General features: G+C 38.3%; 1 protein-coding gene across 10 annotated transcripts in view; it reads left to right on the plus strand.

Moving 5' to 3' along the window:
• LOC126333709 (E3 ubiquitin-protein ligase lubel) overlaps positions 1–13,328 on the plus strand; it is a 460,123-nt gene extending 446,795 nt beyond the window's left edge. For 9 of the 10 annotated variants that reach the window (XM_049996757.1, XM_049996764.1, XM_049996765.1 and 6 more), the window contains 2 exons: positions 1,065–1,233; positions 13,108–13,328. In XM_049996757.1, the coding sequence (XP_049852714.1) occupies positions 1,065–1,233; positions 13,108–13,137 (199 nt within the window). In that variant the 3' untranslated portion in view covers positions 13,138–13,328. Of the gene's footprint in view, positions 1–865; positions 1,035–1,064; positions 1,234–13,107 lie in introns of all 10 variants that reach the window. The other variant, XM_049996758.1, reaches the window with a different exon arrangement.
• The last annotated feature ends 2,732 nt before the right edge of the window (positions 13,329–16,060 follow it).

Raw genomic sequence — 16,060 nt, forward strand, 5'->3', positions numbered from 1 at the left:
GAGCACCCTCTCCTACACCATGACAGTGCCATCAGTCACCTTCTATATCAGATTTTCATTTGTTTTCAAAACTTAAAGAACACCTATGAGGACATCACTTGGACAGTGAAGAAGTTGTGCAAGCAGAGGTGAGATTGTGGCTCCATCAGTAGAGTAAAACATTCTACAATGATGTTGGCAACAAATTGGTCTCATGTTGGGAGAAATTTGTTCATTGCCATGGCAACTATGTTGAGAAATAAATATGTATCCTTTAAGGGTAAAGATGTAGAATGAGAGTAATGTGTGTTTTATTTAAAAAGTGTTGAGAGTTTTCACATAAATTCAGAGGCATTACTTTTCAGTGGGCCCACATACTTGTTAAAGGACTAAAATCAGTTTTCATCCTCCTGAGCCATTTATTTTGAGATGGTGATGGAAGTGTGTCACATTGTACCTGCGATACAAAAATAGAAATTAAAAGTAAGTAAGTATTAAGTTTATTCTCATAATTAGTTCCAGAGCTGATGCTTCACTAGTATACCAGTAATGTTCTACCAGAAGATGCTGAAACTTTACTTCTTTTTGCATATGAAATACTTGTTTGTGAGTGTTTTTAATGCATTTATTGCATTTAAAACAAGCATTGAAACAAGTTACAATCAGTGTAATTCAGTCTTCCACAAATATACTGCAGCTCATATGCAAAACAAACAGTTGGTTTTGTTTGTTTAATAACATATCAATTCATACTGATTTTATACATTTACAGTTTCTAATGGTTAATGGGATAACACTACTTGCAAATTAATAAACTGTTTTGCAAAGGAAAGAATTAACATATTGGAAGGTACAGATCCGAACTAGTGAATTGTTTCCCTTGCAGGCCACACTATGTAGAGTATTTAAGTAGAATGATCCGGAATGCTGGCTTGGATACTGTAAGTGTACTGTACACTGATGATCTTGAAACGCTGGTCCGGCGAGCCAGCATACGCTTGCCACCGCGACCTTATGGGACTCCAGAGGAGGTGTATCGTGGACGATTGCTCAAGGTGCGTCTCTCTCTTTGTTTGATTCCACAGGCCGCACTACATAGAATATCTAGTTGGGCTGGTAGTACGCAACAAGGTGGACCCTGTATCGATATTTGATGTGGTCGACGTGGTGCAAGAACTCCGGCGCAGGGGGAAGCCTCTGCCGCCAAGAGCTGAAGGTGCAACAGACAACCAGTACCGACAACTGTGTGCAAAGGTCGGTACCAAGAGAAATAGAAATTAGTGTGTGGCTAAAAACTTCACTGGACTATAAAACGTAACTATTCCTAGGTTAAAAATTTATATTGGGGTTTGGGTACTTAACCTTTCTGAAGATCTGTCACAGCTAAAGTCCTAAGTTTTCAGTGACTAAAATTTTAACTTTGGAAAAGTTAAAATTAAAATTCCATTTTGTATTATGTTTCAATATATTTGTTATACTTTCAAAACAAAATTAAAGTATTATTACAAAGGAAAACAATACTTACAATACAAAAGGAGCAGCTACATGCTCACTGCTCAAAAACCAAAACCAGACTGACTTCCTTATGCCAATATGGCTACCCCTATATATATAATCTGAACAATCCTAGGCATTGTTATAAAGGGTTTTTTAATAAAATTACAATTAAAACTCTCATTCTAAAACCAATGACATTTCAATAATTACCTTGACTATTATATATTAAACACAGGAGTGAATTCTAGTGTATACATTAATTGAAGGGTGTATAAACTCTTAGGTATCAAATGTTAACAATACATGTGCTATACTTACTAATTACAGAATATTCATACCATATAAAATGTTCCTACCAAGTAACAGACTTCTACACATTATTGTAATTAAGCTTCCATAATTATTTTCTTTGTAACTTTTCCACAAGTACATATTTGCATACACCTCTGTCAATAATAACTGTTTATGGTTAAAATTCATGTGTTTCAAATGGGTTTCAATTAGACTGTTACATTTCAACTACATTACAGATCATTGCTGTTATACATCTATGACACACAATTAATTGTGAACTGTTTAATGCATCATGAAATAGAAAATATCTCTAAATATTTGTGCATAATGTTGAAGTCTACTGCTCTTTGCAACTTTACAGCAATACGTAATGACACAGGCATGCTGTGAAAGCTAATAAACTTTCCTGAAACTAAAACGGAAAATACAAAATAATATGCATATTTTATACTTATATTTAAATTTAAATCATGAAAGGAAAGAGTTGCCTAGCCGAGAAGAAATGGTTATTAGTTTATTGTAATTCTCACTATGCCTTTCAAGATAAGATGTAGTCTTTGTAAGTGATGCAAATAATATTCATATTTGTAAACTGGTAGTGTGCTGTGGCAGTGTATGGTGTAAAATAATGTCAGATACCATGTGAAACATTATGAACATCAAATATCCAAAATGAGCCTTTGACCACCACAAGTCAAGATCCAGTGAAGAAATTATTCTCATCTTTAACATAATCAAGTTTTGGCTATGAAAAAATCCATAGTTTATCATCATAAGACCAGGTGAACTAGAAGAGCAAATTCTCCACTTTAATTTGTGGTACAGGATCAACTGGAGGATTTATTGCCACATAGGCAGGCAGGTAAAGAATTCATATCAGGCACTGACTGTTCAGTATTTTTGAAGCAGTATTAGTAATTGATCTGTCAATATTTCTTAAGCAGTCCCTTCATTAGGAGATAAGGTAATTAAGAAATATGTATGATAAATGAAGGATATAAAGGTGTGCTAGGGGCTGAGCTCTGAATCAGGTGAGAGGCAAAATTCAAGCGAAGAGTTGGATGTGACAATGGTATCAAATGTTACTTTCAGGAAAGTCCCTCCAGTTTTAGATTTCAAACATACTTTTTCTGTCCTCAGTCAACTTCTAGCTTCTCCAGCTTTACTTCCCTGGTTTATTTACTTAAATATTAAAAGCTACATGGTTCAGGGTTCATTTAATATCAGATATTAGAATAGGATGTTTAAGGGATAAGGTACATGGGTCACAAATGTTTTTTGGCTTACAGAGTTGCTGTAGATTGTTTAATTTCCATAAGAGGTGGTCAGTTATGGCACCAGCTGTAAGTTAGTTGTACTAATTACAGCTTGTTCAGCCTACTGTGGGGTTGCTAGTCCATTTATTTTATCATGTGTATATTTGGACTGAAGAAGCAATGGAGTTTGAATGCAAATCAACTCTTGGATCATTTGTACCAGGATTTCACAACTCTACACCTTTTCAATGCAACAGTTTGCCACTGTTTTAAGAAGCTCTGAGAGAAGAAAACTTTCTTGATTGCAAAAGTTAGACAAGACAACCACAATCAAGACCACTGAATAAAATGTACCATGCACAACCACTAATCTTTTCTTTCCTGTTCTGCTAGCAAATAGAGCAAGGGAAAAATGACTGTCTCAATGCCTTCATACAAGCCATAATTTCTCTTACCGTATCCTTGTGGTCCTGGTGCAAAATGTATGTTGGTGGTAGTTCAATTGTTCTGCAGTCAGCTTCAAATGCTGATTCTCTAAATTTTCTCAATAGTGTTCCCATCTGGGGATTCCCATTTGAGTTCCTGAAGCATCTTCCCAATACTTACATGTTAATCCAACCTACCATATACAAATTTGGCAACCCACCTCTGAAGTTCTTTGAGAAGATTAATCTGACCTGGTGGGGATCCCAAACACCTTAGCAGTAATTAAAGAAAGGGTCACACTAGTATTTTATACATGGTCTCGTTAACAGATGGACTTGCATTCAAGAGGATGATGCTTCAAATCCTTGTCTGGCCATCTAGATTTAGTTTTTCTGTAATTTCCCAAAACCACTCCAGGCAAATGCTCTGATGGTTCCTTTGAAAGGACACACATGATTTTCTTCCTCATCCTTGACACAATCTGAGCTTGTGTCCTTTCTCCATTGACCTAGGCATCGACATGATGTTAAAAGCTGTATTAATTTACATTTTTCTACATTTAGATATGTCATTTGTCACGTCAACTAGAAATTTTTTCCAAGTCATCTTGTTTGCCCAGTGACAACACATTCCTGCACACCACATCATCAGCAAACAACTGTAAATTGCTGTTTAATATTTCCATCAGTTAATTTATGTATACAGAGTATATAATTGGTCCTATGACATTGCCCTGGAGCACTGCAGACAGTACCCTTATCTGTGATGAACACTTGCTGTCCAGGACAATGTACTGGGTTCTATTACTTTAAAAGTCTTTGAGCCACTCACTTCTGGGAATCAAAACTGTAAGCTCATACCTTCATTGACAGCCTGCAGTGTGGCACCATGTCCAGTGCTTTTCAGAACTCTGGGAATATAGAATCTGCCTGATGTGCTTCATCCATGGTTTGCAGGATATTATGTGAGAAAAGGACAAGCTGAGTTTTGCACAAATGATGCTTATGCTGATTTGTGGACAGAAGCTTTTCTATCTCAAGGAAATTAATTATATTCAAACTGGAAATATGTTCAATAACACAGCAGCAAACCAGTGTTAAGAATATTGGTCTTAATTTTGTGGGTCTATTCTTTTGCCCTTCTTAAGTACCAGTGTCACCTCTGGCCTGTGCTATTTTTCCATTCGCTTGGAACTTTGCACTGGGTGAGAGATTTGGGATAAATACAAGTTAAGTAAGGGACCGGTGTTATAGAGCCATCTTCATAAAAACAAACTGAGATTCTATCCAGACCAAATGACTTGTTTTTTCTTTTTCATTTGCTTCTCTAGGTAAGGGGTGCCTATTACTACGTCCTCCATGCAGGAGTTTGTGGAATGATCAAATGACAGTATGTTTGTATGATCTTCCTGAGTGAATATTTTCTTAAACATGAAATTTAAAACTTTAGAATTCTTTTTGCTATCTTCCATTGCCACACCAGACTGGTCAATGAGTGACTGGATAGAAAAAGCCTTCGACCTGAGCAGTGATTTTATCTAAAATCACAATTTTCTTGGGTTCTCAGCAAGATCTTTTGCTAAGATACGATGATGGTAGTTGTCATACACTTTATGCATTGGTCGTTTTACAGACACACAAATCCCTGTTGTCATTTGCTCACTCTTTTTTGAACCAATAGTGCAACAGTATTTGGTTCCTGACCATTTTCCTTATTTGGTAGTAAACCAGTTACCCCAGTGGGTCTTTTCAATCCTTAATCCACTTATTTAGCACATACTTCTCCAGTGCACAATTTACAGTATGTTTAAACTTTGCCCATAATTTCTCTATGTCCATCATACTGCAACTAAATCATGTCCATTTGTGGTCTAAGTGGAATGCTAACAACTGCTTATATGTTCTTTCTAGCAAAAATACCCTCCCAGCCTTCTTTGATTGGTTTATTAACATTTGTCACTATGATGACTTCACAGTCAGTAATCGCTGTCTCTATACTGACATTGTCTGTAAGATTAGGACTATTTGTAGCTACAAGTTCAAGATATTCCGATTGCATGTGAGCTGCACACAACAGTGCACAGAAAACGAGTTCAGGAGCACTTCACACTGTCCGTACCACCTCAAAGTATCCATAGATGTCCCAGTGTATATTTGGCATGTTAACGTCACTTCCAATCAATACCGCATGATCTGGGCATTTTCATGCTACAGATCCTAGATTTTCTTTGATTCACTCTGAAACTACCACAGCAAAATTTGGTGGCTAATAAAAACATCAAACAATTAAGAGGGTTTCATCTAGACCTGGTTAAAAATATCCAGATAACTTAACAGTCACACTCAAATTTGACCTCAATAGAGAGAATATTTTTGTTGACTGCAATGGAACTCCCCTTCCTACGGCATTTAATCTGTGTCTTGGAAATACATTCCATGACTCATTAAGTATTTCAGAACTTTGTACTTTGGATTTCAATCAGCTCTTGGGCCCAAGTATAATTTGAATGTGACAAACTTCCTGGAGGATAGTACATTCAAGAACTTTATTATGAATACTTTGGCAATTTACTGATAAAATTTTGACACCTGAAGTGCTTTAGTTCATATACAATCTGATTTCACCATCTGAAGGAATTGGCAAACGTACATCAGAGTATCTCAAATGAATGCGTACCTCAAAGAGCTTCATGTACCAAGTATGAAGCCAACAGCCTTCACCACTTCTTCCAGCTGCCCATATAAACTGAGGATGGTCTCAGAACCCAATCAACAAGCATAATTGGTATTGACGTGAGCTACGACTTGCCTACAACTGCACCCTGCCCACTCAATAGCCAGAGGCAAGGCCTCCTCCACATTTCAGATAAGGATGCCACAACCCCCTCCCCTCCACCCCCGCCCCCTCCCCCTGCCCCAGCAGACATATCGAGTGCATGTTGGTTTTCTTTCCAGCCCTGAATGCCATTTCCCTAAGGGCCCCCATAAGATGCCTAACATTGGAGCTTCTGATAAGTACCAAACCCCTCCCCACTTGTGCCTGATGACTTTAATTCCTTTGTTAAGATTCAATTGTTGCAAGCTGTGCTGTATGCAGTGTGGCTTAGTGGTTATTGCCTCTGGCTGGCATGGTGTGTGTTGCCAATTCAAATCCAACCACCAGGAATTATTTGTTATTTAGTATTTATCATTTCTGGAAGGTTCTCAAAATTTCTTATGTTTGCGAGGCTTGTATTTTCTGGAATATTCAGAGTTTGTATGCACAGCAGCATTATCTGTCCAAGAGGCCAGTCTTTTATAGCTGAAAGATGATGCTCATAATAAACAATTTTTTTATTGCTAAGTGTTGCTCTTCACTGATGTTCCTGCTTTTAGATTTGGACTTGATTTTGGTTATGATGTGACACTGTTTGGTGGAGATGCCGGGTACTTCAAATTATCTACTGCCCTGTGTTTCCAATTTAATTTTTAAAAAAACTAAAACTCCTCCCGAACTGCTCCTGGCTATGAAGGCCTAGTGGTACCAACTGGCTTCTGTGTCATCCTCAGCCCATAGGTGTCACTGGCTGCAGATATGGAGGGGTATGTGGTCAGCACACTGCTCTCCTGGTTGAATGTCTGTTTCCAAGACTGAAGCCACTACCTCTCAATCAAGTGGCTCCTCAGTTTGCCTCACAAGGGCTGAGTGCACCCCACTTGTCAACAGCGCTCAGCAGACCAGATGGTCACCCATCCAAGTGCTAGCCCAGTCGACAGTGCTTAACTTCGGTGATCTGACGGGTACCTGTGTTACCACTGTGGCAAGGCCATTGGTATGTTTCCAATTAGACAATGTAAAAGCCATTGCCCACATGGACAGGAACCAAGATATAAGCATTATATTGTTCCCATGTTTCGTATATTCCGGACACTATGGATTCCAAAACAGTCTGGAGATATTGGCCAGGATGCCATGAAATGGCTGAGAGGATTTGATCAAGTTGCCAAAGAGAAGAGGAGGGATGCCATGATGTGTGTGGCAAATCTGTATATTTACTTGGATGACACAGCCCAGCAGAGGAAGAGAAGTTCATTTCCTGGGATAAATTGCACGCCAAACTGAAGAACACATTTGGCAACAGTCAGCAGTAACTTCACATAGTGGAAGAACAACTGAAGAACGAAGTCCAAATTAATGACAAAATGACATGGTCGTACATACTGAATGTTGCTTTCCTTTGCAACTTTATGAATCCAAATATGACAAAAGTCGACAAAATCTTACAGTTGATGAAAGAAACCATGGAAGCCATGTACCAAGCTCTTCTGTTAATGGAACAATAGAAGAATTCATCAAGTGGTGGCAGCACATTGAGGAAATGCAATGTGGGAAGGGGGTGGGTTGGGGGAGGATTTGATTGAAAGAGATATGACCTTGAGATATGATCTCTGCAGCTCTGGTGGAACACCCTCATGATGTCACTTCAAGCATAAGCCAAATAGTAGGAGAAGAGATACAGCATTATTTTAAGGCAGCTGGAAATATCAGACTGCATAGACAAGAGGTATATCAAACAGCACCAATCTTCATCACCAGTAGAGCACACCATGAAAAATGGACTCAGACTTGTATTTATACCACAGCTGTCAAACAACCTAGCCTCCACCAACACAGGTACAGCTATTTCTCCGCTATGTATAATGCCCCGCAGAACAACAGACCTTTGGACGATGGAGGACAACATGCCAATCTGTTTTCACAGTGGACACCAAGATACATTGTATGTTACTGCAGAGAAAGAAGTCAAATATTTGATTACTATTACACTGCAAGACATTACCCATAACAACAGTCCCATTCGCACCAGTTAACTGCATATGATTACAGCCAAACTGTGGGACAAAGCTCATTGCTGTACCCTACACATGGTCATCCCCCCCCCCCCCCCCCCTCCACACCATAGCTGTTCCGTATTGCTGTACAGTTACCAACTGCTCACCTACCTGCCGAATTAGAGGAAAATGAAATGAGGCAACCATCTCTGGAGATGAGGCCACTGCCAATGGAAATCCTCCATGGATGACAGTCAGCAAGATATCAGGAAATCTCATCAACACTATTATTGATGGCCAACCTGTCCTGGTGCTAGTCAAATCAGGGACTTCCTTTACTGTAATATCAAATGCTTATTTTTGACAGCTAAAGAAGACTATATTCTGTTATATGAAAACAACTGTGCTGGAAGTCACAAATTGTAAATACAAGCAGGAACATGCATTGCAAGAATAGCTATCATTGACAGAACACAGCCATTTGAATTTGTCATTTTGTCAGAAAGTGGTCATAATGTTGTTCATGTATGGGGATTCTTCAAAGCACCACAAGCCATCAGACTGTGGAAGATCAGAGCTCCAGATTGACAAAACTATTTGAAAAAGCACACACAACAAAGATTGCTCTGGACAGTAGTTTGCTTTTGAAAACATTATCCTGCCATCATCAATGAACTGAATTCCAGTAATCAGTTTAGATGCTCAGTTAAGCTCTGAAGCTTTTGCTGATTGCAAAAAGCTGGTCAGGTTCACAAAAGAAATCTAGATGCCTGTGATGACTGTAAGAATTGTAGATGGTCAAGGAGAAACTTTGTGCCACTAATTATCACAAGCAGTCACAACACACTGCAAAAGGTGTGTGTGTCTAGGGCAAGCTGAACCAGTCCAGGAAGGGCAGCTTAATGCCACTGATGAAGAATCATGATCTGCTACCATTACAGAGTGGAGAAAACACAGACCCACTGTACATGGTAAAACACCATATCAACACTGGGGATTGTCCACAAATCAGCCAGCACTCATAGGGTGTTGGCTGAACAATGGATAATCTGGGTGTGAAGGAGGTGGTGCAGGATGACACCACTGAACTGTCAGTGCCCTTGGTCTTTTACTGTGGCCTTTGTGAAGAAGATAGATAGCACTTGATATTTCTGCATTGATGCCAAAGACTGAACAAAATCATAAAATTAGATCTACATTTTCCACACTTTGATGACATCCTAGACTGCTTGAGATAAGCAGTGAATTTCAAAACTATGGACTTGCAGTTGCCAAACTGAGGTTGATAAAGCTAACTGGGAAAACTCTATCTCAGTAACTCATGATGGCCTCTAAGAGTTCAAATGTATGCCAGTTGTACTACAGAACGCTCCAGCCACTGTTGTATGGTGGACAATCACCTTCGATACCTTAGATGAATGATGTGCTTTTGCTACCTGGATGACAGTGTCCTCTTTTCTATTTTTTTTTTTTTTTTTTTTTTTTTTTTTGCAGGAATTTGAAGAACACCTAAGCTGCTTCACAGCCCTGCTTACGTGAGCTCTGTCTGAAACCTAAACAGTGCCTCTTTGCGACCAAAAAAGTAACAAGTTTGGGGCCAAAAAAGTGGAGTGCATAGTGAATGGCAATGGAGTCCACCCAATCCAGAAAAAATAGGAGCAGCCACAAATTTTCCAACTCTTCAGCACATTCATGATCTGGGAAGTTTTCTCAGAATGTGCTCATATTACCTGCGATTGATAAAGGACTTACGTATCATGGCACTTCTGTTGCAAAAACTGCTAGAGTGGGATATCAAATTTTCCTGGAATGAGGTGTCAGGAAGATCTGTCATTTTCCTTATGAAGGTGCTAACATTTTCCCCAGTCCTAGCACTGTATGATGATAATGCCAAGAGAGAACTTCACATTTCCACCAGCGATGGGATAGATGAAGATCTAGTACAAATACAAGAAGGTTCTGGAAAGGCGATATCTTATGCTTCCAGAGCACTTCCCAAGTTTGAGAGTAATTATTCTACAACCAAGAAAGACTGCCTTGCAGCTGTTTGGACTCTCAACAAGTTCCAACTATATTTATAAGGAAATACCATTCCCCATTGTGATGGACCACCTTTCTCTATGATGGCTGACTAGCCTGAAGGACCTGTCAGGTTGACTGGTGGATGGGCACTGAAGCTTCAGGAATACATCACAGTGGTACACAAAACAGGCACAAACACAAGAATGCCAACTGCCTTTTTGATCTGTGGTGGAACACAATATCGTGGACAAAATTAAAGACATCACTGCATTAAATGACATTGCCACTGAAAAGAGTAAATTTCAAGCATTGCTGAAAACCACAAAAGCCTTGGGGAATTAGGAACCAACCAAACAAGAATTCCAATTAATAAACAAACCATTGTGTATGACGATTTGCGACCCAAATGGACTGAAATGATTGCTCATTGTCCCAGATCATGTATGGTCCACTATCCTGAAGTTTTTCATAATACTCCAACATGTGTTCATCGGGGATTTGTGCAGACTCTCAAGAGGATCAGATGCAAGTTTCACTGTCTCCAGGTCTCTATTGATCCATTAAACACTATGTGAGGCAATCTAAGGAATACCAGTGTCAGAAGCAAATAACATAGTTAATCTGGGGCAGCTGATACCAACTCCACATGCAAAAGCACCTTTTTTGCCGGACTAGGACTGACCTCTTAGGAAGCTTCCTGAAGTTGACAAATGGATAACAGTCTACACTGACTGCCTCACTCACTATGTTGCCACCAAAGCTGTGCTGACTGCTGAAGCTCTCGAAGTGGCAAGGTTCATGCTAAAAGACATCATTTTGCAGCACAGAGAACCCCTTATGATGAGCTCGAACCACAGAAAAGTTTTCCAGTCGAGAATAGTATCAGAGGTAATTCTCATTGCGAATCATTCACAGGAACACAACTCCCCCCAAATAGTCTCACAGAATGCTTTAATAAGATGTTAGCAGATATGCTCTCACACATTAATGTCAAACAGAGAGATTGGGATACCATTGTCACATCCACATACAATATGGCAAAGCAAGATACTACAGGCTTTATACCATTCTTTCTGTTCCACAGTCGTGGTGTGAGGCTGAAATGACAATGGATACAATGTTTCCATTTTAACTAGGTGATACTCAGGAAGACTACATGAAACAGCTCGTTAGCAGGACCAAGAAGCAAGACAGTTAGCTCACATACAGATCCTGGATGTCCAGGAGAAAGCTAGGTCACATAAGGACCCTGAAAACCCATGAGGAAGACCAAATGCGCTATAACACCAGGCGCTGACCAGTGAGATATAGCTCAGGAGAGGTGGTATGGATTTTTATGTCTTTGTGGAAAGTGAGACCTTCAGAAAAGTTACTGAAATGCTACTTTGGATCGTACTGTGTCCTTTGTCACTTGTCAGACATCAAATGTGAAGTTGAGGTCATGAACTTTCATCAAGAAGGCAAAAGCACTGAAACTTTATCCATGTCCTCCATGTGAAGCCCTACTACAGTCCTGAAGAGCAGATCAGTGGGGGCTTCTTGTTCAGGGATACTGAATACGTGCTCAATAACTGTGTAGCTTTCATGGGAAGGGCTATCTTCTTTACATTGCCTTGCATAGTGTTTAATGGATTGGTAGAGACCTGGACAGTGAAGAGGATGCAACAACATGACTAGAATATGAGGAACTGCCAGTGCTACCATGCAGATGACCACTGATGAGATCTAGATCCAGAGTACTTTAGTCAGCTTCAATGAGAACTTCTGAAACAGTGGATTGCTGTTTCTCTGGGAGATGGAGCAATGCTGCAAGTCAAGCTGCAATCAGTGTGGCATAGTGACAAGGGTGACAGATTGGCATATTGCAGGTCGCCAGTTCAAATCTGACCACCAGAAATTATTTGTTATTTAGTATTTATTATTTCTGGTAGGTTCTCAGAATTCCTTACGTTTTCAATGTCTGTATATTCAGGAATATTCGATATCTGTATAAATAGCAGTACTCTTCATCCAGGATGTTGGTTCTGTTCAGACTGTACATCGGTTTTCGTGAAAAATGTGGTTCCAGTGCTAAGTGTTACACTTCAGTGATGATCCTGCTTTCAGATTGGGTCTTGATTCTGGTCCGATGTGACACTATATAAAATTATTAAATGAAATTATTTGCCACTGTTGAAGCCAAGTGAAGTACTTTACAAAAAGTGATTTTTACATCTTCCATCTTACAACTCTTACCTCAAATGTGTTGCAATTTTAAAAATTTCCCAGCTTCCTTAAATAATGAATTTTGTCTAAATGAATACTACCACTGAAATCATTGTTCAGAGATCAAAACTTCACATTGAAAGTTATGTAAAAATGTATAATCAAATTTACAGTTCTTCTTGGCAGCCATAAGTTTCTATCATAAACACAAACTAAACTATTAAAACAGAAAAAGCAGAACAAAGCACATGAATGCTGGAGAATTTATGCAAGTTAATTTGTATATAAAGCTGCAAAAGGCAGCTATAAATTGAAAAAAAAAAACAAAAAAACTCTGTTTTCATAACTGTAAAGTGTTGGAAAATTTAGTGGGCTGGTAAAAATGCCTCTTCTAGTTGTAACTAATCATTACATAATGAATTAAATAAACAATGTGTCTTTTAAGATGAGGTACCATTTTCTTTTAATAATCACTCATAAAACAGTGTGCTATATAGCTTATAGGACATTTACTTCCTTGCAAATTATTAAGAGACATTGAAGGGTTGGTTCATGACAATAACCTGAAATGGTTTCAATCTGCATTCTCATAGACTATTTTATAATTTCTTTTACAGATCATCCAGGAAGAAATTCCACTAGAATGAAGAGAGCAAATGCTGTTTGCTGGGGACATGGATAAAGAAGAGAAGCAGCATTTGAACATCAGAGCAACTTTATACAGTTTTTATATTTTATACATAGATATAGCATCATAAAATTCAGTATTTGTTGAACTGAGAAGTATTCAGTGTACAGTATGCTTTCAAAAAACAGTAAAATAAAAAATTAAACTTTATTTTCTGTTGTGTTGTATTTACTAATCTCTCTCTCTCTCTCTCTCTCTCTCTCTCTCTCTCTCTCTCACACACACACACACACACACACACACACACACACACACACACACTTTTACTGTCATACATTTGGAGAGCACCTCTCTTATCAACAGCAAATTCTCCTGATCACTGTCTTGCCCTCTACTTCTTTGTTTCCCTTTCACTTCCTACTCTTAATGTGTTCAGGTTAAAAAAGCATAGAAATTAAACTTCTCATTATAACAATAAATACTGACTGACTGGTTCATTCACCATATTTAGTAGATCCCATCAACAAGAAGAATCTTCATCGATGTGAAATGAGTCAAGGTATATGTTAACAATAGAGAAGCTACACTTAGAAACTTGACTATTATACAGTATTAACAGTCGATTACCACTAAACTACTTAATGACAGCTAAATTTAATGTAGACTAAGGAAAGCCTCTAATTTGACAAACACTACTGTTTGCTCATTTTTATTAATCAGCTGCAGTTTATCTTTTGTTGGTAGTTTAATAGTTATACAATTATGTTGGTATTTTACAAGGCTAATAGTTATCTATATGTGTAGCAACACCTGCCTAGATAACAAAGTGCTTTCAGGACATAAGGAGGTGTAGCAACCCCAGATCAAATCTGCTTCCCTGATTAAGGATGTGGACTGGAGTGCTGGCCAGACTGAATATGCTGTTTAGGTAATTTTCACTATCCCTCTCCCCTCTCAGTAAATAATATTGACTGCCAAGTCTGCCTTCAGTTATGTGATGCGGAAACACATTGTCACATTTGACCATAAAATTTACACTAGATGCAGACAAAAGGAGTACACTGATTGCTCCTCGTGGTGAGACATCAGTAAATTTAAAAAGATGCTGAGAGTAGTGACATCATAATAATAGCTTAGATGCAGATGAAGTGGTTCTTTGTGAAATTGGAGAAAAATTATATTAGTCCTACACAGTGCTGGCTACTCTCTCTCTCTCTCTCTCTCTCTCTCTCTCTCTCTCTCTCTCTCTCTCTCAGTGAATAATATATAAGTGAATAAAAGTTCAGTCAAATATTGCATATTATGTCAATTATGAAGAGACAATTGTCCATGAAGTTCTTTAGAATATGTGACTGCATTGTCAGTATGTAAAATTCTCCAACATTTTACGCAGTGTTGCAAATGGCCTTCCTCAGGGTATTTTGCTCAGCAATACTCCCTGAGGAAGGGACCAATGGTCAAAAAGTCTGAGAACTTTCATTCATTGACAATGCTATCACATACCTTGAATAATGTTACTGACAGTAACAATGGCCACATAAGCCTATGCTTACATGAAGAGACAATTGTCAGCCCGTAAAACATCAGTAGCAGAGTAGTGTAATCAGTCTGACTCACATTATAAAGAAGACATGGTAATTAACATAATTTGTACTTTAAATCTGGATCACAGATAATATTATAGGTTATTAAGGGTTGCCGTGTTCCAAAAGCCCTGGTAACAGAAAATCCTAGTTTGATGCAGTGGCTGGCAGATCACTCTGAAGTTTCTAGTAAATGAGTCTCCCTAATAACTCATTTCTAAAGTCACACCATAAACCTGAAAGTTGTCCATTAGGCTACTATCCAAAGAGAATATATGTGAATAAGTGAGTGTGTATGCAAATGTTAACACATTTGGGGGTTGGCGGAGGGGGGGGGGGGGGGGGGGGGGGTTGCTAGTGAAGAAGAGAAGGATGATTCAAAATGGAATGTTGGCTTGGTTCTAACAAACCTGAAGCTGTGGTGCTGTTGAATGATTTATTTCAAAAACAGTTTGATTCATTTGTAGAAATAATGAAATCCCTGATTCAGAAAAGATAAAAAAAAAGTTTGACTCCATCATACCATTTGTGCACAGCAACTGTGGCATATTTCAAAAAAGGAAAAGGACTTCAGCAATCATTCATAAGTCCAGTCTGTAGTTTATTGCAGATTCAGATTTCAGCTATTGAATAGCTATATCCAGTGCTAAAAGTACAAGAAAATATACAAGAATCAATAAATAAGATGTAAATTAAAACCACAGTTTACAGATTAGGTAATGTACCATTTAAACCAAGCCATATAGACTCAAGCTTGTGACAACTTGTTACTAAACGACTTTAATTGTCTATACAAGCTCCCACTCTCATAAGTTGAATGAGAAAAAGAGCTAGATACCATTAAATACATTGCCAAAGAAAATGGCTATCCTCCACATGATATAAATAAAATTTATAATAAAGTTGCTACTAATTGCCAACAAGATGTATGACAACATATTACCAATAAATTGGAAGACAACAATAATAAATACATTTGTTTGCTATAGTGTGATAAAGTTAGTATGAGAACAGCATCAATTTTTAGGAAACAAAATACAGTGGCTTCATTCTCAACTATAAATAATCTTGAGCATATTCTGACTCAGTGTTGACAGAAGAATAATTTATCATGAGTCAAGTGTGTATACAATTAAATTTTCATACTGTGATTCTTGTCATGTAGGGCAGACAGGAAGAAGATTTGAAGTTGGGTTTGGCAAATACATGGCTTTGGAAAGGTGAGATATAGATGAAAAATCTAACTTTGCTACTTAGCTTATTGAGAGTGGATGTGGTGTTCCATACCTGCACTTTCATGTAAGACTGTGACATAGAACTGAAAAAGACAGATTTATGGACTTTGTGGAGGAGACTGGG

This window comes from Schistocerca gregaria, chromosome 2 (genome assembly GCF_023897955.1).
Source record: "Schistocerca gregaria isolate iqSchGreg1 chromosome 2, iqSchGreg1.2, whole genome shotgun sequence".
Classification (NCBI taxonomy): domain Eukaryota; kingdom Metazoa; phylum Arthropoda; class Insecta; order Orthoptera; family Acrididae; genus Schistocerca; species Schistocerca gregaria.